General features: G+C 39.2%; 1 protein-coding gene across 2 annotated transcripts in view; it reads left to right on the top strand.

Annotated features, from left to right (window-relative positions):
• The window catches only part of TRAM1 (translocation associated membrane protein 1), a 28857-nt gene extending 6237 nt beyond the window's left edge, over positions 1-22620 (top strand). Inside the window, exons 2-11 of one of the 2 annotated variants that reach the window (XM_066266284.1) lie at positions 2255-2318; positions 3745-3863; positions 3970-4086; positions 6970-7028; positions 9465-9549; positions 15270-15340; positions 15447-15551; positions 16731-16874; positions 17192-17352; positions 21043-22620. In XM_066266284.1, the coding sequence (XP_066122381.1) occupies positions 2255-2318; positions 3745-3863; positions 3970-4086; positions 6970-7028; positions 9465-9549; positions 15270-15340; positions 15447-15551; positions 16731-16874; positions 17192-17352; positions 21043-21116 (999 nt within the window). In that variant the 3' untranslated portion in view covers positions 21117-22620. Of the gene's footprint in view, positions 1-2254; positions 2319-3741; positions 3864-3969; positions 4087-6969; positions 7029-9464; positions 9550-15269; positions 15341-15446; positions 15552-16730; positions 16875-17191; positions 17353-21042 lie in introns of both variants that reach the window. The other variant, XM_066266282.1, reaches the window with a different exon arrangement.
• Positions 22621-23733: the final 1113 nt, after the last annotated feature.

Genomic DNA, 23733 nt, shown 5'->3' with positions numbered 1-23733 from the left:
GGCCATCCTCAGCGCCTGGGGCCAACCATTCAAGCCATGGTTGTGGAAGGGAGGGAGGGAGGGAGGGAGAAAGAGAGAGAGAGAGAGAGAGAGAGAAAGTAAGTAAGTGTGGGGAGAGGGGTGGAGAAGCAGATAGTCACTTCTCCCATGTGCCCTGACTGGGAATCAGGCCTGGGACTTCCACACATTGAGTGGATGCTCTACCACTGAGCAAACTGACCAGGGCCTCTTATTATCTTCCTTGTGCTCTCTTATAGAAGTTTTATACTTGACTTGCATACTTACTGCAGTTTATATTTATCGAGTATTTATTCAGCGATATTGTTCCAAAGCCTAATACTGTATGTGCCAGGCCTCATGCTGGTCTCTAAGCATATGGTGATGAGCAGAAGCAGGCATGGTCCCAGCTCTTACACGGCTTACTTTCTAATGAGTGAGACAAATTATTAATATAACTACACCAAGAGTTTGTGTTTTGCAAGGAAGAGGGTTCTCTGAGACTATCTAACAAAGGACATGACCTGCTCTGAGAGACAGGGCAGGCTTCCTTGAAAGGGTGTGATTGAACTGAGAGATCTGAAGGGGGAATGTTTTCCAGCAGCATTTTAGGTAGAGCTGCACGTTCACAGACCTGGGATAGGAGGAATGCAAGGGGCAAGAGGGCAGGAGGAAATGGTCAGAGAGGAGGCTGAGGGGAGGAGTCGGACCATGGATTGCTGTATGGGACACCGTCGAAGGATCTTCTGTGGAGGATGGGCATGGGGAGAGGTGTGGGCATGATCAGAAGATGATTCTGGTTACCGTGTGGAGTCTGGACCTGAGACTAGAGAGTCCACTTAGTAAGCCCTACCAGCCACCTTCCCAAAAAAGCACAAATGAACTTCCAAATTCTCCAGCTGTGCTAGAATAAAATCTAAACTACTTAGTTCAACAAAAAAGGTCCTTTCTAGCACTCGGCGCTTTTCTACCACTTCTGACGTGTGCCCACACCAGGGCGTTTACTGCTGCTTGACTTCTGCATTTTCTGTCTCTGCAACCTGTACTGCCCTCCGCACCTTCCCAGCCAGCTTTTATCGTCCGAGACAGCTCCCTCACCCTCACCACATCCTCTGAGAAGCCTTTTCACAACATACCTTATTCCCCACCCAGGAAAACAACAAAAGTGTGTTTATCTTGAATGTCCACTTGCACTGATCCTATAATATTACAATGATTTTGCTTTCCCAGCCCCACTAAGCTCTTAATCATCAGAGTTTATATCATACTTTCTTATCTAGCCCAGTGCTAGAACCTATAAATATTCAGTAAACATTCCATTTTTCTGTTCTGACCTCTTTACTTCTACCAGTAGTCAGGTCAGTTAAATATTTATTGACCACTTAGCAGTTCCAGGTGTGTGGGAGATTAACCTACATACTCCACAGACCCTACCTTTGATCCATTTTTGTCATGGTAACTGTGCTTCCATATCTTATATTAACTTACATTAAAATTTTTTTCTTGCCTGACCAGTGGTGGTACAGTGGATAGAGCATTGACCTGGGACACTAAGGTCACCAGCTTGAGGGCAGGATCGTTGGCATGATCCCAAGGTCACTGGCATGAGCAAGGGGTCACCAGCTCTGCTTGAGCCCCCCAGTCAAGGCATATATGAGAAGCAATAAATGAACTAAAGTGAAACAACTTTGAGTTCTGCTTCTCACCTCTCTCTCTTTCCTTTCTCTCCTCTCTCTCTCAAAAAAAATTTTTTTGATAGGAACTCTGTTCATAATACAGGTCTTAAAGTAGAGTAACTGTCAAATCACTGTTTAGTGGAACTGCAGAAAGTAAGTTTCTTTTGAATTTTTTTAAATGTCTTTAAATTGATTTTAGAAAGAGAGAGAGAAAGAAACAGAGAAACATCAAGTGTTGTTCTACTTATTTATTCATTCATTGGTTGATTCTTGTATATGTCCTGACCTGGGATTGAACCTGCAACCTTGATGTATCTGAATGATGCTCTAACCAACTGAGCTACCTGGCCAGGGCAATTTCTTTTGATATATTAAAGTTAGGAATGAATTACAGTCTCATCTAAAGTGTAGAAAGCTCAGGTGAGTTATGTGAAGTCCCATCCTCAATTCCTTGGTGATAAAGAATTCCATTTGTCTACTAGGGTGCTGTTGGTTCTTAGATTTGGGGACAGAAGTTATAATATTTTCCCTGATCTACTATTCTGAAGGTCACAAATTGATTTGATCTTTTTTTCCCCTAGATAACAGCAAAAGCTGCTATCATTTTCGTTACTCTTCAGTACAATGTTACCCTCCCTGCAACAGGTAGGTAGTTTCTTTTTAGAATTTTCTGTTTAAGTGGAAAAGTTCACTTGGACAAACTGGGAAATTTCCATAAATCTCATTTGTGATTAAATTGAACATTATTTTGACGATTTTGTACTATAAGATCTGATGTTTTTGGTTGATATCACCTTATATATTCTATGGAAATCAGTTTTTATGTGTTTGTTGTATATTTTTGTAAATGGTCTTGAAATTCCATCAAAGAACTTTCTTTTTTGCCTTCTCTTCCCTCTGATCTTTTCATAATAAAATTTTATGCATGTATAGTTTGCATTTGCTTGAAGTATCATCATTGTTCAGTCAAGGTTTCTGAAGTTAGTGTTTAGGTTCGGTTTTTCTAACCAATGAGTTATGTTTTAGACCTATAATAACAATCCTTTTAAGTCTATTTTATTGTCTTTTTTTTTTTACTGTGCTCTACCTATATTATTATTTTTATTAGAGAGAATGTCAGTAAACTCTAGGGATTATTTGGTAATAGTGCCCAGACTACACTTTTAGATTTTATTTCAAAAAGGATTCCTAAATTACGCTTATGTGAAAATCGGGTTGTTACTGGAAGATGATTGTAGTTGAATACCATAATATAATTAACTAGCATGGATGAGGAATGGGGTATTCAGTTAATAAAATATTAACATGTTCAGTCAGTAAACTTGCTCTGAAACTCTATTTAAAATGTAAGATCAATGATGTAATGTTAAGTTGGGTTTTTTTTTCATTATATAGTTTTGTAAATATTTGTTTTGTGACTTAGGTATCAGATAACTGAAAAACACAAAGTTGTTTTGAAATCATAGAAGAATGAAGCACTTTTACCAGTTCCAAAGTATTTGATTAAACTTTGCTCTGAACAATTAGGGCAATTTCAAGGATTGAAAACCATTTTAAGTAGCAGTTGCCTCTATCAGTACTGTGTATAGATCAAAACTAAATCAAATGCAGGTTAAATCACTTTTTTCTTCAGAATCATAATGTGGTGTCTAGTTGGAAAGTACAGATAGAAAGTAGAAAGTTTCAGAAGTTCTTTAAAAGTATAGGCAAATAGGCAAAGCGTAACCTAATCTCTACTTCTGGGATAGTCAATTTTACCACCTTCCCAAAGAGCTGAGTGTGGCCACCCTCCCCTGTTCTTTGGTTTTTGATGGCTGTGACTAACATGTGTCAAGTCTTTGTAAGTATGTATAATTTCCAAAGTTTTCAATTTCTAGATGGTCTTCTCAGTTTTCATTGTTGCCATGATTCAAGATGTCCAAAAGCAGATTACCATTATGTTTCTGTAGTACTTATTTATTAGGTTAGTCATCTTTTGTTTGTTTCCATAACTATGTTGTACTTAGTGCTGTTTTTATAATCACATGTATATTTTTATGTCTGTGTCCTGTCCTTTTTTGGCCTTCAGAAGAACAAGCTACTGAATCAGCGTCCCTTTATTACTATGGTATCAAAGATTTGGCTACAGTTTTCTTCTACATGCTAGTGGCGATAATTATTCATGCCATAATTCAAGAGTATATGTTGGATGTAAGTATACAATCTTAGAAATCTATACTTTGTAGCTCCCTCTACTACGATAGTCATAAGTGAAATGTATTTTACAATCTTATTTATTAATTGTTTTCATTTTTAGAAAATTAACAGGCGAATGCACTTCTCCAAAACGAAACACAGCAAGTTTAATGAATCTGGTCAGCTTAGTACATTCTACCTATTTTCCTGTATTTGGGGCACATACATTCTAGTAACTGTAAGTATTACTCTGCTTACATTTTCATCTCTTTAAGAATTTACATTATAGCCTGACCAGGCGGTGGCGCAGTGGATAGAGCTTCGGACTGGGATGCGGAAGTACCCAGGTTCGAGACTCCGAGGTCGCGCGCGGGCTCATCTGGCTTGAGCAAAGAGCTCGCCAGCTTGGACCCAAAGTCGCTGGCTCCAGCAAGGGGTTACTCGGTCTGCTGAAGGCCCACGGTCAAGGCACATGTGAGAAAGCAATCAATGAACAACTAAGAAGTCGCAGTGCGCAACGAGAAACTGATGATTGATGCTTCTCATCTCTCTCTGTTCCTGTCTGTCTGTCCCTGTCTATCTCTGCCTCTGTAAAAAAAAAAAAAAAAAAAAAAAAAAAAAAAAAAAAAGAATTTACATTATATACCCAGAACAGAAAATGTTGTTCTGTCCTTTTTTTTATTTTTTTTATTGCGAGGTGAGGAGGCAGGAAGGCAAAGAGACAGACTCCTGCATGTGCCCCGACTGGGATCCATCTAGCAAGCCTCCTACAGGATGATGCTCTGCCCATCAGCAACCAAGCTATTACAGTGCCTGAGGCGAGGCCATGGAGCCATCCTCAACGCCCACAGACAACTTGCTTGACCAATTTGAGCCATGGCTGTGGGAGGGAAAGAGGTAGAGGGGTGGGGGAGGTTTGGAGAAGCAGATGGTCGCATCTGCTGTGTGCCCTGACCAGGAATCAAACCCAGGCCATCCATACACAGGGCCAACGCTCTACCACTGAGCCAACCAGCCAGGGCTTAGTTTTTTGTGTGTTTTTTTTTGTTGTTGTTGTTTTTTAGATTTTATTTATTCATTTTCAGAGAGACAGGAGAGTGAGAGAGAGAGAGAAAGGGGGGAGGAGCAGGAAGCATAAATTCCCATATGTGCCTTGACCAGGCAAGCCCAGGGTTTTGAACTGGCAACCTCAGCATTCCAAGTCAATGCTTTATTCACTGCACCACCACAGGTCAGACCTAGTTAGTTTTTATACAGGAAAAACTCTATACTATATTTAAGGTTTCAGAAAGCCTCACTTATTTTTTAGTCAATTGAATATAATTTTTGAATCTTAGTATTTGCAGGTATCTCTGAATTAGCAAAAACGTTGTCAGTGATACCTCGGTTAGGTTACTGATACTTTTCCAAGCAGCTTAAAATGTTGATTAATTTAACAATTAAGGAAGGCTATCTAAACCTCTAAGTGTATCATTCTAACTAATGAAGGGGGGAAAGCAGCATCAACATTAGTATTAGGCCTGACTGGGTGGTGGCACAGTGGATAGAGCATCGGACTGGGATGCGGAGGACCCAGGTTCAAGACCCCGAGGTCGCCAACTTGAGCGTGGGCTCATCTGGTTTGAGCAAAACCCAAGGTCACTGGCTCGAGCAAGGGGTTACTCGGTCTGCTAAAGGCCCACGGTCAAGGCACATACGAGAAAGCAGTCAATGAACAACTAAGGTGTCGCAACGAAAAACTGATGATTGATGCTTCTCATCTCTCTTTGTTCCTGTCTGTCTCTCTCTGTTTATCCCTCTCTCTGACTCTGTGTCTCTGTAAAAAAAAAAAAAAATTAGTATTAGTTTTCCAGAGTTCACATATTTTTTAGTTTATCAGAACACACAGGTTGTTTTTTGAGTTTTTTTAAAGATTTTATTTATTCATTTTAGAGAAGAAAGAGAAAGCGAGAGAAAGAACAGGGTGGGAGGAGGAGCAGGAAGCATCAACTCCCATATGTGCCTTGGCTGTGCAAGCCCTGGGTTTTGTACTGGCGACCTCAGCATTCCAGGTTGACGCTTTATCCACTGCGCCACCACAGGCCAGGCAGCACACACAGGTTTTTGCTGCTATTGTTTTTAGAGAGGGGGGAGAGAAAGAGGGGGAGGAGAGAGGTAAGAGGCATCTACTTGTAGTTGCTTTTACTTTTATATATTTGTTTGATTGTTTCTCATATGTGCCTTGATGGGGCAGGGAGCGCTCAAGCCAAGCCAGTGATCCCTTGCTCAAGCTAGCAACCTTGGGCTGAAGCCAGTGACCTTGGGATCATGTCAGTGATCCCGCACTCAAGCTGGTGACCTTGGAGTTTTGAACCAGGGCCCTCAGCTTTCTGGGTCGACACTCTATCCACTGTGCTACCACTAGTCAGAACACACAGTTTTCTTTTTTAATCACCATGTTAAAGATGAATAAATAGGCAAAGTGAACTTTCCAAGGTACAACACTTAATGTAAGAGACAGGCTAAAGCTCAGTCTTTAGATCCAATGCTCATTTCACTTTACACTGCTGCTTTACCAATACTTTACAAACATACAGCATGTATACATTTCAGCTTAAAATCTATTTTATAAATTTTTTTAAAAAACTATTATGTTTCATTGGGAAAATATTATTAAAGATAAGTCACTTTAAATTTTTTTCCCTTATGTAATAATTCTCACTGACTAGATCTGGTTATCTAAGGAAAAGATTTGGTGGTTGTGTGGACCTAGTCCTATAAAACTTGGCAGCACCGTGATCTTCCATCTCCTGAAACCCTCTGATCACCTGAGATCAAGTCCATCTCTAGTTTAGCTGTTCTACCTCTGTACGTGTATTTTTTTCTCTACTGGATTGAAAGAATTTAGAAGGCCAAGAATGATCTCTTATTTGAGTTCTTACATCTCGTTGATTTTCACTTCACTAAAGCAAGCAGTTCAGCTGAGTTGACAATAACTAAAACAACTGGAGAACGTTTGACTTCAGGGGCTCTTTGGGACTTGATTTGGGAAGTTGTAAGTGTGCAAGAAATAAAAGTATTGTCTTAGTTTCCAAGAAGTTTGCATTCTCTGACAGACTAATATTTGTATCTTCTTTCTTAGGAAAACTACATCTCAGACCCAACTATCTTGTGGCGGGCTTATCCTCATAACCTGATGACGTAAGTCATGTCTAGCTGGCTTTTCTTAGTTACGGACCATGGTCCTGTCACATATGTAAGCCTTACATTATGCCCATGCCCACTAAGACTGAGTGCCTTGATAGCAATTGAAACTTTCTCTTTTCCTTTGTCATGCCAGGCTGCAGATGGTCGTGACCTCAGCATTATTCAATAAATGCACTGTGATGTGAGCATTGGAGAAAAAGATGTGAAGGGAATAACATGACCATGCATATCTTCATATTTTAAGTCCAGCAATAATATCCACTCTGCTGAATCATTCTAACTTTTTAAAGTTAAATTGATTCAATGAACTTTAATGGATTGTAAACATATTTATGTAGGACTGTATCCCCCCCTCTTCTCAGAAGTGATTTCAGATTGTGTTTTCTAGTTTAGACTTCTGGAGGAGAGGGATGAGGAGAGTAAAGGGAAAGCAGGACTAGGGTACAGTGCGAAGAAGAGACTAGTGATTCCAGACTGATTGAGAGATATCTCCTGGGGACCCTTCTCTGCCTGTTCCTCTACTTAATCCTGGTTAGCTTCCATTGATTTGGGTTCTCAGTGTTCCAAACAGATAGTAGAGTTGGAACATTCACTAGGAAAAAGCCAGAGTGTATTTAAAATTGGGATTATCTGAGTGTTAGGTGATTTTTAATTTTAAAAGAAAAAATCTTTTAATTGCCTTTGCTTTTTCTTCTTTTCAATTTTTATTTATTGATTTTTAGAGAGAGAGAAAGTTCAATTTTGTTCCACTTATACATTTATTGGCTGATTCTTGTATGTTCCTGGACTGAGGATCAAACCCACAACTTTGGAGTATCAGGGTGACACTCTAACCAATTGAGCTACCTGGCCAGGTAGTGTGCCTTTGCTTTTGTGTCAGTCTTTCCCTCTTTCTTTTTTTTGTGGGTTTTTTTGTATTTTTCTGAAGTTAGAAGCGGGGAGGTAGTCAGACAGACTACCACATGTGCCCAACCGGAATCCACCTGGTATGCCCACCAGGGAGCGATGCTTTCCCCATCTGGGGTGTTGCTCTGTTGCAGCCGGAGCCATCCTCAGCGCCTGAGGTGGAGGCCATGGAGCCATCCTCAATGCCTGGGCCAACTTTTGCTCCAATGGAGCCTTGGCTGCGGGAGGGGAAGAGAGAGACAGAGAGGAAGGAGAGGGGGAGGGGTGGAGAAGCAGATGGGTGCTTCTCCTGTGTGTCCTGGCCGGGAATCGAACCTGGGACTCCTGCACGCCAGGCTGACACTCTACCACTGAGCAAACCTGCCAGGGCCCCTCTTCCCCCCCCCCTTTTTTTTCCTCTTCCCTTTTTGATGAAACCTTATAGATCTGTGGTTTGATTCCCTCAGTTGTGTTCCTTATGTGTTCAGTAGCTAACATGGCACACAAGTCAGTTTTGATTAATTAATAGACAAGGGGTTCTGGTTCCTTCCAACTAATTTACATGTTAACAGGGTTCTTCAGATGATGTCTTTGCTCTGTTGTGTAATCTAGAGGAATTAACTGATGGTGGATATATCCTAGAGAGACAGGGTATGTGGCTGAGGGAGAGTTGTTGAAAGTACACAGAGTATTTATTACAAGAGCACCTGAAGTGATAACACAAGGTAACTACTTAGTATATTATCATTTCCTGTCATTGTTTTAACTTTATTCTTTAAAAATATCAGGCTTTAAAATGTATGTTTTGCCCTGGCTGGCTGGTTAGCTCAGTTGGTTAGAGCATCGTCCGGAACACCAAGGTTGTGGTTTGATCCCTTGTCAGGGCACATACAAGAATCAACCATAGAATGTATATATAAGTAGAACAACAAATCAATGTTTCTCTCTCTCTCTCTCTCTGTCTCTCCCTCCCTCCCTCCCTCCCTCTATCTCCCTCTCTCCCTCCCTCCCTCTCCCTCTATCCCTCCTGTCCTCCCTCTCTCCTTCCTTCCCTCCCTCCTTTCTTCCCTCCCTCCTTCCCTCCATATCTCTTTCTCTCTCTCTCTCAATCCTTCCTTCTCCCTCTCTCTCAAAAATCAATAAAGCTTGGCCAGGCGGTGGCGCAGTGGATAGAGTGTCAGACTGGGATATGGAGGACCCAGGTTCGAGACCCCGAAGTTGCCAGCTTGAGTGCGAGCTCATCTAGTTTAAGCAAGGCTCACCAGCTTAAGCCCAAGGTCACTGGCTTGAGCAAGGGGTTACTCGGTCTGCTGAAGGCCCCCAGTCAAGGCACATGAGAAATCAATCAATGAACAACTAAAGAACCGCAATGAAGAATTGATGTTTCTCATCTCTCTCCCTTCCTGTCTGTCCCTATCTGTCCCTATCTGTCCCTTTCTCTGACTCTCTCTGTCTCTCCCACAAGAAAAAAAATTGGAAAAATAAATAAAATTATCTTTAAAAATTACAAATCAAATATATTTTTTACTTTCTTGTGTTATGCAGATTTCAGGTGAAGTTTTTCTACATATTACAGCTGGCTTACTGGTTTCATGCTTTTCCTGAACTCTACTTCCAGAAAACCAAAAAGGTAAGCTGGGATTTTGTGGTTTTAAAATTATCTTGTTGGCCCTGGCAGGTTGGCTCAGCAGTAGAGCGTCAGCCGGCGTGTGGAAGTCCCGAGTTTGATTCCCGGCCAGGGCACACAGGAGAAGCGCCCATCTGCTTCTCCACCCTTCCCCCTCTCCTTCTTCTCTGTCTCTCTTCCCCTCCTGCAGCCAAGGCTCCATTGGAGCAAAGTTGGCCTGGGCGCTGAGGATGGCTCCATGGCCTCCACCTCAGGCGCTAGAATAGCTCCAGTTGGGGCAGAGCATCGCCCCCTGGTGGGCATGCCAGGTGGATCTCAGTGGGGCGCATGTGGGAGTGTCTCTGCCTCCTGCTTCTCACTTCAGAAAAATACAGAAAAAAAAAAGTAAAATTGTTACTTTTTCCTTTTATGTCTCTAATATCCCTTTCACCTCAACTCTCCTAGCTCCCCTCTTTTCACAAAGATTAAGGATCGTTAAGTACACTCTGCTCACAAAAATTAGGGGCTCAGGGAACGTGCAGATACTCCAGTACTTCCAGCCTTCTGTAGAGTGTATTTTCACCAATGAAACAAAAGTTGGTTTTGCATCTCATTTGCATAATTGAACAACTTTCTTTGACTTGTCGTTTGCTTTCCTGATGTTCCTGTTTAATAAAGAAAAAAAAAATCAAATGCTTTTTTTATCACTTCATATTCATTTTGAAATAACCCTTAATTTTTGTGAGCAGTATATTGTAAAAACAAACAAAATCTTTAGTCACTATTTTAACGTAGAGGAGGATCTTGTACATTTAACATGCTAATTGTTTTAAAATTATATTAGTAGTCATTTAAAATAATTTTGGAATATGTTAATTTCATATTATTGATATAAGAATGAATCAGATTTACTACAACTAATGGTACTCTGTGTAATTCCCAAAGAAAAATTCAGTATTGTGAAAGTAAACCATAGTTACATGTTCACTGGTGAAGCTTTTCCAGAAATGGGTGGGGCATTCCCGTTTTAGCATGTGGGAAAGGTGTTTGCTTTATTTGGGCAAATGAGTTCCTGGAGCCTGCAGTATTCTTTTTTTCTAGCTTACCCTCAGGACTTCTGAAGTCAGACTTCTAGGATATCACAAAGCAACTTTAGTTCCTTTGTTTAACTCTTTCTTCTCTATAATCTGTACTAGCTCCCTGTTGCTATAACTGACACAGAGCTGCCGACCTGTGCGCCCTCCCCGGTCCCTTTCTCCTCTGCTCTCACCCCTGCTTCATTCCCATTAGTACGCTCTCATCTCACAACCTCAACACGTGTTCTTTCTCCTGGAATACCTTTTCCCTGTGGTAAATTAATGAAGCACTTTAATTCCCTTGTTGGGGAGAGATTATTTTCAATTCCTGTATATGAGATTACACGTGGCTGAGGATATGAAGGAAGCAAGGTTGCTCATGAGTTAGTGAGTGTTGGAGCTGGGTTATGGGTTCATGGGGATTCATTTCACTCCCTGTTTGTTGTATATATATTTACATTTTTCCACATTAAAAGCAGTTTTTTAATTGCCTTACTTTAAGAAGCTTTCCTAAATAGTATAACAACCCGTTAAGTGGCCTCAAATGCCTTCTCAGATACCACAGTCACTTATTTTTATGTGCTGCAAATAGTTAATTCATGAGTATAGTTTCTTGATCCACTACTGTTTTGTGTTAGTGTTTTTTTGTGTGTGTTCTGTGTGTCTGTCATCATTGATGTTGTCTGCTACAATGAGAAGTCAGCACCAAATTAGAGTCCATGTACTAGGGCTCAGAAGTTCTTTTTATGTTGATTTCTTTTATAAAGTAGAATGTTCTTCTGGTTAAGCTGATTGTAAGAATTGTGATGCTGATCCATAAAACCTTTGATATAGAATCGTCCTAAGATAAAATTTTTAAACTCAAAATTTCCAGTAGCCCTTCCATATTCAGTGAGCACCCACAGTGATCCATAGACGTCCTAAAGCTGCACCGTTCCCAGCAGGGGCTGCTAGTCACAATTGAAGTAATTAAAATTGAATAAAAACAAAATTCACTTTCTTGGTAACACCAGACCTATCTCAGGTTTCATTAGCCACATGGGGCTACATTCCCACTTTGGATAGCAGAGTAGAGAACATTTCCATCAGAGGAGGAAGTTCTTTTAGACAGTGCTGCTGAAAATGTCATGGTTTCCTGATGTCTTAATACCATGGCTCAAATACTTAAAGCTTCTTCGTGTAGTTTCATATCCATGGACATAATACCTCTGCGTTTCACTATTAATCCACGTGTCTATATTTTGTTCATTGACCATGTAAACAAAGAGCAATCTTTCAAAGTAATTGTTCATTTAAGTTCTCAAAGCTCTTTTCTTATCAGTTCCTGCCAAATGGCATTTCTCCAGAAATGCAGTCTAATTTTATGGAATAATTTGCATAACTTAGAACTTAACTGAAACTATTTTTAACACATACATATTATAGTCAAAAGTAACTGTTTCAAGTAATTAACATAATTTGAAAGTAACAGCTGCATATGTGTCAAACAGTTTCTTAAATTTTACTCTGAAAATTATTTTTGGAAGAGCTCTTTACTGGAAGAAACTAGTACAGTGATTGTTTTGAACCAGTCCTACAGAGAAACAGAGAAAGAGAAGAACACTGTTGGTAGCGTTACAAAGCTTTGTTAGTCACAAATAACTCAGTTTTTCTTAAGGAAAATATTTTCATTATATATAATATGTATGGTTCAATATAAATAATCCTTAATTTTGTCCATAGAAGATTCAAAATGTAATTTCTTAACCAAATTGACTATATGACGTTTCAGGGGAATGTGGCTAAAACAGTAAATGTTTTATTTCTGATATTCAGTTTACTTAATTATACATACACTTGTCTGTCATATAAAGTATATTATAAATAATGCCTTTGTTCCATGCCTACTTAATGAAAATTATATTCACACTTTTTATATGCAACCTTGTTAGTATGTTATTCATTACTAGAGGCACTTTATGAATCTTCTAATTCAGTTTTTCAAAGTATATTTTTTTTACTTCTGTCTTGCTGAATTCTCCACTAGACCTCTGTAAGCATTTAATAATGATATTGACTGAGGTCTTTAAGGCTATGTATCTTACCTAAACATTTATTTATTGTTCAAAATAAACAAATCCCTATAGATTACTGTAATGTGAGAGTTTTGAAAAGATGGAAATATGAAATGGCTCCATCTGTGATTTAAGGAGAAACCTTAGCCTTATATTTGGGCATATATGTGATACTCAGTTTAAAATAAAGTTTGATTTTTAGTATGGTATAGTTAGAAAAAACATATTCTTAGAAAAATAGAAAGTCACTAATGTATATGGCTGACCTTTTTAATAAAAAGTTATTGGAACAACAACCAAAAATGTCACTTGAAATTGTTACAGTTTTAGAATCAGGTTTAATTTAGTGTTCTCTATTTATTAGATTTTTTTTTCCAGGGGTGAGGAGGGGAGATAGTGAGGCAGACTCACAGGGGTCCACCCAGCAACCCCCCAGGGGCCAATGCTCAAGGACAGACCTATTTTTAGTGCCTGAGGCTGATATACTCCAGTGGAGCCAGCCTCTGTGCCTGGGGCCACGCTCAAACCTATCAAGCCACTGGCTGCGGGAGGTGAGAGGGAGAAGGGGGGCGGAGAGAGAAGAAGATGGCCGCTTCTTCTATATGCCCTGATGGGGAATTGAACCTGAGACATCCATACACCAGGCCAACACTCTATATCCACTGAGCCACTGGCCAGGGCCTAGATTTTCTTTGAAAAGTGAGAATATCAGAATTTTACGTCATTATCCCATGATTTCATCCTTATGTAAACTGCGTGAACATTAGCATTAATACATATAAGTATTTGGCAACGCTTTTCTAATAACTCATTTTCGTTATATATTTTCCCATTTGAGTTTAAAAAGTTTGTTAATCTTTAAACAAACAAATAAGCAAAACTTCATTTCTGGCTCTTGGTAAGAAAAGTTTATTTACATAACAAAATCATATATAGCATATCATGTATCAAATATGTATATAGCATACCAAATTACATTTATAACACTATAACTGAGCTGTTCTGAAATGATTATGAGAGAAGAGGTTTCCCTCTCTCCTTTGGTAAGGAAAATACTTTACCAGATGTTTGAAAATTATATGGAGAGGATCTTAAGTCAGCTAGCTTATTCTCAGAGATTTTTCTCTCTCCAGTTGGAGGAACCACTGTAAACTTGGTCTTGTGGCGAGGGGATTTTTCCTGAGAGTCCCGAAACAGTACTGCATAGGACTGCTTGACTGAAGCTCCACCTTTCTAACACTTACCTTTGTACCATTCTTACTAGAGGAGAGGTTTTAGTTTCAAAGCTACACTTATAAAATCTCTTTCTCAAAAGACTCAATGAAGTAACTCTCTACCAAAATGACTAATGTAGACATGCATATTTCAGTTTCCCCTATTATCCAAAACTAGAGTGCTCCTATAAAATATTTTGTAAAAAGAAATGCCATAAAGCAAAGAAGCAATTACCTTGCTAACGGATGCACAGAATAACTCAAGATAAAGCAAAGATGCTCACAGACACGGATCAAAGCCATGGCGCTCCATGCTGCGATGCCAGAGTAGTTCCCGGGAAGGAACTTGATGGGGCCGCCTGCTGTTCTCTGCCGTGCACTGCCAAGCAGGCTTAATGCTCTTTTCAGTTTGTTGCCTTTTTTCGTACAATCCTTTTTGGATTTCTTTTGGTTATAAAAACTGACACCTATACAGGTCTCTTTATAAAAGTGAAGTGATGTAAAGTGAACTTTGGAAAAGCCAGCGGATACCTGAACGTGGAAATCTGCCAAAACCAGAGAGGGTAGAATTGTGAAGTACAGGCATTTTGCAAATGTATTTTGCAAATATTTTTTACTGCACCCAAGATGAAAACTAGATTTTATGTTGTAATCCTGTGGGTGTTTGTGTGTGTGTGTAAAATCTGGAATAAAATTTTCATGAAACAATACAATGTGCTTGTTATACACTCTAGCATTTTCTCTTCTATGTCATATTTTGAAAGAGGTTAGTGTGACCCCCTAAATCGATTTAATGATTCATTAGTGAGTTTTGACTTAAATTTTTAAAACACTGTTTCTAAGATAACCAGATTGCTAGGGACTAGGGAAGAGTAAAGAGAAGAACTAAAATATGGGTTCTTGGTTTAGGGTTACTGGGAGCTGGAAGAATATACAATTAGGTGGTATCCTAACTAATTTTAATGACAATGATAATGAAAGCTCTTAAAGAAGAGCTGAAAAATGTAACTACAATTTTAGGTAAACAAAAACATCTACTGCTAAACATAGCAATTTTACTATTAGAAGGACATTATCATGAGTGTTAGTATTGTTTAATTTAATAAATGTTTATTATAAAAAGAACTGTAGATCGTAGCACAGAAAGGGATTTTGAGTTCATCTGCCTTGAGCAAACCCAAGTAATATTTGCGTGTTGCTGATGGGGTAGCTGAAGCCAAATGAAGTTCAGTGACTTGCTAAAGCCATGCTGTTCATCAGGAGGAGCAGCCAGGGTGGGGTGCAGTGGCAGGCTGGCCTTCGGTCTTCTGTCACAGTGTGTCTCCACCCTGCCACACTGCTCCTGAGGAGCAGAAGGGTATCCTCAGGTGTGTATCTGTAATGCAGTTTTCTATTTGCAGGAGGATATTCCTCGGCAGCTGGTCTACATAGGTCTTTACCTCTTTCACATTGCGGGAGCTTATCTTTTGAAGTAAGTTGGGATTTTTCTTGGGTGTGTATGTGGACTGGGAAGATAGTATGCTGATCTGTCTTAATTGCTAAGTAACTATTACATTTTAAATTTGTTCTTTTAACAGCTTGAATCACCTAGGACTTGTTCTTTTGGTGCTGCATTATTTTGTTGAATTTCTTTTCCACATTTCCCGCCTGTTTTATTTCAGTGATGAAAAGTATCAAAAAGGGTAAGTTGGTTACCCATTCTACTTCTCATGTAATTAAAGCTAGTGCTATGTTGCCAAGGCTCAGGCAGTTATATTACTTTATAAGTTGTTAATAGCAGCTTTAAATAAAATGAAACTAATAGTAGTCTTATAGACTTTAAAATAGAGTCTTTGTTAAGCTAGACAGATAGGTGTTGGAACTTGTAATTCTGAAGGCTTTTTGAGTTTACTTTTCTAACTTCTCCAGTCTTGTTTAATGCATGTTTTTCTTTTGGACAAGGAAAAATAGTGAACTTTCAAAAGGAAATGAAATAATAGATTATATAGCCTTAAAGATATTAAAATAGTTTTTTTTCTTTTTCCAAGTGGGGAGGGGGAAGATGCAGAAACAGACTCCCGCATGCACCCTGACTGGGATTCACTCGGCAACCCCCATCTGGGGCCAAGCTCGCATCTGAGCTGTTTTTAGCACCTGAGGTATAGGCTCCATGGAGCCCCCCTCAGCACCCGGGTCCAGTGCGCTCGAACCAATCGAGCCATGCTACAGGAGAAGAGAGAGAGAGAGAGAGAGAAAGAGAGAGAGAGAGAAAGAGAGAGAAAGTTAAGGGAGGGAGTAGGGAGAGGAGAAGCAGAGGGTTGCTTCTCCTGTGTGCCCTGACCGGGAATCAAACCGGGACATCCACATGTCGGTGATGTTCTACCACTGAACCAACTGGCCAGGGCCATGATATTAAAATATTTTGATGGCAAAATTGAACTGAAAACAGAATTGAAACAGTATGACTTGTAAAGAGTGAAAAGTCTTTTTAAACAGTAGAACTAGAACTCTTAAATGAGAACTGGTGTCCTACTTATAGCACAGCTTCTGTTGTGTTTTGTCTAGCCATCTTCAAAATTATTATATATAGCAGAAGTTCTGAGGGTTGTTAATAGTAGTTATATAAAAAAATAAAAAAGGATCCGCTAAAGACGAAATAAAACATTTCCTTACTGAACTTTCTAGAACCTTAGGTATGTTAGTATATTATCTCTGAGCATGTGATATAGTATCTCCCAAACATTTTACTTGCAGAATCATTTTTGTATAAAAATAAGAAATGCTATTTTAATACTCATTTACTTAATAGACTCTGATTCCTACTAGAATACTTTTTTATTGTAGCAATTTTATGAATTTGAGTTGTGACATTTTTCTTCCAGATTTTCTCTATGGGCAGTTCTGTTTGTTTTTGGAAGACTTCTGACTTTAATTCTTTCAGTACTCACTGTTGGCTTTGGCCTTGCCAGAGCAGAGAACCAAAAGCTGGATTTCAGTACTGGAAACTTCAATGTGTTGGCTGTAAGGTACTGTCAATTTAATGTTTTTCTCACTTTATACAGCTGTATAGTATGAATTACCAGTTTATGATATGAATTACCTTAAAAATATGGAGGTTAGGGAAAATACTCATTTGATTTGATTTCCTACCTGTTTTCTATGTCTAAATTTAAGTGCCAAAACATTTATTTTAACATCTGGGATTAATTATTAATGGAATAGTTATTTATTAACATAATCTTGGGAATTTGGTACTAAATACTATCAAAACATGATCGACTACTTTATTCAATAACCTTGTGTTGATGCACTCTAATATTTTGTTTATTTTTCATGTTCTCAGAATTGCTGTTCTAGCATCCATTTGCATTACCCAGGCGTTCATGATGTGGAAGTTCATTAACTTCCAGCTTCGGAGGTGGAGGGAGCACTCTACTTTCCAGGCACCAGCTGTGAAGAAGAAGCCAGCAGTGGCAAAAGGCAGATCTTCCCGAAAAGGAACAGGTTTGTACGCAGTAAGCAGTGAAAACCTGGAGTAGAAAACATTTTTAAAAATGTTTTGGGTCTTATTTATAATCATACTAAGATTTAAAATCCTGTAAAGAGTTTTCTACTTTTAAGCAAAATTAGAGGCAAAGTAATCTTGCTCCATTCTATAGCTCGGTGATTCTGTAGGGTCAGTTATTTCCCTGTAAAACTGTCTACTCCCATTTCTCTCTCACAAGCTTTCCCTGTTTGATTAACTTTGAGCCTCTATAGACCAATGTATGTGGGCAGTTTTAGTGAATAACTGACCTAAAGCAGGATAGTTTATGCTTTCAAACATCTTGCTCATATTTAAAAAACAAAAACTCTTTACAACTCTTTTCTGTATGCCCTTGAATCCCAAGTGGAATAGTTTCGCTTTTTGTTTATAACAGCATCTGATTGCTTGATTCTTTTCTGTACATTTCATATAAATGGAATCATACAATATGTGATCTTTTCCAACTGGTTTCTTTTAGTTAGCATGTCTCAAAGGTTCATTCATGTTTTAGCATGTACTGATACTTCATTCCCTTTTTTTTTGGCCAAATAATATTCCGTTGTATAAATAGACCATATTTTGTTTTTCATATATTAGTTGAATGCTTAGGTTGTTCCCACTCTTTGGCTATTATGAATAATGCTATAAACTTTCCTGTACAAGTTTTTGGTTTTGTTTTGTTTTGGTTTTTTTTGGCAGAGAGAGGGACAGATAGGGACAGACAGACAGGAAAGGAGGGAGATAAGAAATATCAATTCTTTCTTGTGGTTCCTTAGTTGCTCATTGATTGATTTCTCATATGTGCCTTGACCACGGGCCTTCAGCAGACCGAGTGACCCCTTGCTCGAGCCAGCGACCTTGGGCTCAAGCTGGTAAGCCTTGCTCAAACCCAGCCCACGCTCAAGCTGGCGACCTCAGGGTCTTGAACCTGGGTCCTCTGCGTCCCAGTCCAACGCTCTAGGTCAGGCTCCTGTTCAAGTTTTTGTCTAATGATCTGTTTTTTACTCTCTTGGATATATGCCTAGGAATGGAATTGCTGGGTCATATGGTAAATGTATTATATATTTAACATTTGGGGGGACTGCTAAACTGTTTTCCAAAAGGGCTGCACCATTTTGCAAGCATTGTGTTGCATATTGATATCCAGTTGTTCCTGGACCATTTGTTAATCTAGTTCAGTGATTTTCAACCTTTTTTGAGCCGCGACACATTTTTTACATTTACAAAATCCTGGGGCACACCATCTACCAAAATGACACAAAATGACACTCTAACACAGTGCATATTATACATATAGTTAATAATATAGTTTCTTTTTTTTTTTTTTTTTTTTTTCCCTGAAGCTGGAAACAGGGAGAGACAGTCAGACAGACTCCCGCATGCGCCCGACCGGGATCCACCCGGCACGCCCACCATGGGGCGGCGCTCTGCCCACCAGGGGGCGATGCTCTGCCCATCCTGGGTGTCGCCATGTTGCGACCCTCCTGGGCGTCGCCATGTTGCGACCAAAGCCACTCTAGCGCCTGGGGCAGAGGCCACAGAGCCATCCCCAGCGCCCGGGCCATCTTTGCTCCAATGGAGCCTCGGCTGCGGGAGGGGAAGAGAGAGACAGAGAGGAAGGCGCGGCGGAGGGGTGGAGAAGCAAATGGGCGCTTCTCCTATGTGCCCTGGCCAGGAATCGAACCCGGGTCCTCCGCACGCTAGGCCGACGCTCTACCGCTGAGCCAACCGGCCAGGGCATAATATAGTTTCTTAATGTATTTATACTCACTTAGTGTGAAACCTGGGCCTGTTTCGATGAACACAAAAGGGATATCCTGGCAGGAATGGTAGAAAGACACACACAAAGCTCTTCCTCAACAGTTCTCAGTCTCTCTCTGTTTTTAGTTTTTGTCACAGTCAAGCTTGAGAAGCTCAGCTCACATAGATATGTGGTTGAAAACGGGAGCAATGTCAAAAGCGCTTTGTTGGCCAGAATGGGGAACTCCTTGGCAACAGATAACCAAAACCTGTCCAAAGGAAGATCAGCAAACTAGATAACATTGTGATGCATTGTATATCACCCTCTGCGGGGGGCCTCTTTTAAAAAGAAAAAGGTCAAATATCTATATACACCATCAGCATAGACATAACCAGCTGAGGCTGAGGCTTCATCTAGTGGTGGCAACATTTACCTCCAGTCCTGACCAGGATTAGAAATCGGGACCATGGGGAGGAGTAGCAGCTTCAACTACTTGCTGGGGCCACACGACAAGTGTGCGGCAGCCGGAGCGGGGACCTTCCTGGGTGTGGATGAGAGGCGGCCTACTATTGGTTCATTGCTAGTGGTCGGGATGAATCCTAGAAGATGATTGGTCAGTGAGCGTTCCCTGTGCCTCCACTCTTCCTGTCGCTGATAGCTGGAGGGATTGTGAGGGGAATGTTTATGTTCAGATGGAGGCGGCTGGCGGCGGGCCGGATAAATAGCCTACGCAGGCCGTAGTTTGGGGACCCATGTTTAATTTCCCCACGGCACACCTGACTATGTCTCACAGCACACTAGTGTGCCACGGCACACTGGTTGAAAAACACTGATCTAGTTCACTAAATTCTTCTGTGCCCTAATTTGCTATTAAACTCATTTATTAAATTTATATTTTAATTACTATATTTTTAACAAATTCTAGATTTAAAGATTTCAGTTCTCTGGTGAAATTCATTTCTTTATCTGACAGTGGCAGGTCTGAATCACCTAAGGATCTGTTTCTGATCATTTTTTTCTCTTAGTTTTTAGTCATTTGGTCTTTTTTCTGGCATGCCTGGTAATTTTTAGTTCAATTTTGGACATCTTGCATAAAATGTGTGAAGACTTAGGGTGAATTTGTAGCAGTTCTGGGTTGAGTATAGGTGGATCATTCTCTCTCATCGAAACCTGTTTCTAGTTTGCCCTCATTTCTAGGACATAAACTATTTATAAGGACTTTCTCGCCTGATAGACCCTGAATTCAAGTTTTTGTCTTTTTATCAAATCTCTGTAGCTTTGTACTTTCTTAGGAGTTGCTTTCTGCTCGATTTTTCTGAGTTTTATTTGGTGTGTGCACATTTAGTTGTTGGCAGATACCTTGAGGGAAAAATACACATGCTTCCTTGGTTTTTTCCCATCACCTTTAAAAAGCCATTTTTGTGTTCAACTCTTATGGGTGTTCAACTCTTATGGGTTAGTCTGACATTAGTTATTCCATCAAAGCTTGAAAAGAAGAAGGCCATGATATACTCTTAAACATAAAAGTTATCTTTATAAGTGTGTTAAAGGGAACATGCTCCCAAGAACACCGTCTGCCATCAAACGTTCTTTATTTCTACCGAAAGCACTGCTCTAAAAACCTTTAAAATTCTTGTATTTTTTAGTTTTTTCTTTATATTTTCTGCTTTCAATAATACTTTCCTTTTTATTTATTGAGACTAATGACATTATAGTTACTTTTCATTTTCTACTCTTGGTGTTTAAAGCGGGTTTTATGATTTGTTAAATGTTAAGTAAAGATTAAGCACTGATGAATAAGTTTCACCTAAAGGCATGAAAGGTATATATTTGATTTAAAATTTTCTTTTCTGAAGGTACCTTTATGTATAAGGATATTTGTGTTTCTTCATAAAAGAGAGTAACACTGATTCTTTTCTCTTTTCAGAAAATGGTGTAAATGGAACAGTAACTTCAAATGGAGCAGACTCTCCCCGTAATAGAAAAGAGAAATCTTCATAATGAATTATAATCTAATTGGTTAATGTCCCCAAAGAAATCTGCTTTTTACTGTATCTTTCAGCACTAGAGGTTTTTTCTGTTCCTGAAAACGCAGTTTGTGCTCTTTTATCTCACTGTTTTACTGTTCCCTGCATTCTTTGAAGAGCACTTGAGGGGAGGATAATTACTATGAATGAGAAAAATGTTTTAGCTTAGACTAAGCTACTTGCCTTTAAAATAGTTTAGGGACCACCACCATGTTTTACTTTGTTTTTTGATCTTTGAACATTTTTCTAATGATTTGGAGAGAGAACTATTTACAAAAATCTACATATCAATAATACAATTTATTGCTCTCACTGATTTTTTATATTAGCAAGATGGCCTCTTCCAGCCAGGTTGTATTTTTTAAGTTATCTTTCAGGGTAAAAAGGAAATAATATAAAGTTGGATGTCAAACTTTAATATGTTTTCAGTGTTCTCTAATTTCTAGGAATTTTTGTAGTCTTGTTACACCAGGGAAAAAAGATTTGTAAACTCGCCAAAATAATTGTGTGCTTTATTTTATAGGTAGTGGTTATTAGTGTTACATCCCATTTTTTTTTAAAAAAAACACAAAAGCATACTATTGGTTACAATGTGGAAGTTTATTGCCATATTTCTTGAATCAAAATATCTTATATTAACATAAAAGTACTTGTGAAGTAAAATGTTTCTTATGCATTTTCAACACTTGTAAACAGTAAATCAGAAAATTAAATATTTCCTATAAAGAAGAAAATCTTGATGTAGCCCTTTTTTGATATGTTTATTACTAGTGATCTTAATGGGGCTTATCATAAGTTCGATATGCACAGCATCTTAGAAAAACATTGTTCAACCTGCAAACTCTTTTAAAAAATAATGCGTACGTGATTTATATCTATAAAAAGATGTCAGGTAATTATATTTGGAAAACATTTAATGCACTAACTTGAAAGAAATTGAAAATTCAGGTGGATAAATAGTTTTAAAAAAAGACAGTGCTTTATGTTATGTTGGTATAACTATGGCTTTGGTCCCATCTTTAATTGAGAAGCATTTATCTGTAAAAAACATATTTTTGGATAAAATATATATATATATATATTTGTATCTCTACAGAAAGGCTCTAAAAACATTAGAGTAAAATATTGGTTCTCTTTTCTATAATTATCCTTTAAAGTCCTTATAGCTATATTTGGTGTTTGTTGTCATTACAGTACATATACTGCTCCTTTCAGTGTATTTTGGTCACCAGCTCATCTTCGTGCCGTCTGAGTGTAAAAGGTGCCGGCCTGTTAGGTCTGCACTGTAATCAGTTGCCATGCTGCTAGAAAAAGTCGTGCTTTCTGTTTCCAGCTGTTTACCTACTTCCTAGAAAAAGTAGTGGCTCTCTGTAGCATCATGCAGTTTGAGTGTAACCAAATTTTTGCCATTAAAAACTGGCATTATATTGAACCATTCATTGAGAAATCAATTACAATAAAAATTTTTACTTTTACAAGCTGTATGTTTTCTTCATTGTTAGGAAGTTTGTCTTGTTTTATTATGGTTTGTATTTTGGTTTTGGTTTTCTTTTTTTGATAGAGAGGAAGGGGGAAGAGAGGGGAAGGGAAAGAGAGAAGCATCAACTCGTTTTTCCACTTAATTATGCCACTGATATGCCCTAACCAGGGCTTGAACCTGCTGCCTCGGGTCTAGCCTGTGATCCTGGTATCGGTGACTTTGGTATCAAACTGGCAACCCTAGGATTAAACTAGTGACCCTCAGCACTCCAGGATAATATTGTATCCACTGAACCACAAGCCAAGATGTTAACAACTTTTTAGAATACAAACATTTTTTTTTTTTTTTTACAGAGACAGAGAGTGTCAGAGAGAGGTATAGATAGGAACAGACAGACAGGAACGAAGAGATGAGAAGCATCAGTCATCAGTTTTGTTGTGGTACTTCAGTTGTTCATTGATTGTTTTCTCATATGTGCCTTGACCGGGGGGCGAGTAACCCCTTGCTCAAGCCAGCGACCTTGGGTCCAAGCTGGTGAGCTTTGCTCAAACCAGATGAGCCCACACTCAAGCTGGCAACCTCAGGGTCTCGAACCTGGGTCCTCTGCATCCCAGTCTGACACTCTATCCACTGTGCCACCACCTGGTTAGGCTAAAATACAAACTTCTAAAATGTACCATGTTTCAGAGTACACTCTTGATAAACATTTAGAAGAGCCTTTCCCAAAACTGTGTTCTATAACATGATTAGGGGCTACTGAGGGGAAAGTGGTTCATAACCAAATAAATTTGGGGACTATTAATGGGTTAAACAAACTTAAAGGTTTCTTTACTACCAGACTGTTCATTCAATCCTTTGCATACAAACGTGTGTCCTGATGCACCAAGAATGTTGGCAGTGAAGATAAAATATGCAGTTTTCTGCCTGGCCTGTTGTGGCACAGGGGATAAAGCATCAACCTGAAATGCTGAGGTCACCAGTTCAAAACCCTGAGCTTGCCCAGTTGAGGCACATATGGTCAATCAATCAATGAACAACTAAAGTGCAGCTCAGAGGTTGCTAGTTCAATCCCTGGTTAGGGCATATAGAGGAACAGATTGATGTTCCTATC

The sequence above is a fragment of the Saccopteryx bilineata genome, chromosome 3 (genome assembly GCF_036850765.1).
Source record: "Saccopteryx bilineata isolate mSacBil1 chromosome 3, mSacBil1_pri_phased_curated, whole genome shotgun sequence".
Classification (NCBI taxonomy): Eukaryota; Metazoa; Chordata; class Mammalia; order Chiroptera; family Emballonuridae; genus Saccopteryx; species Saccopteryx bilineata.
Note: the sequence above shows the minus strand (reverse complement) of the source record. Positions and strands in the feature narration are given on the sequence as shown.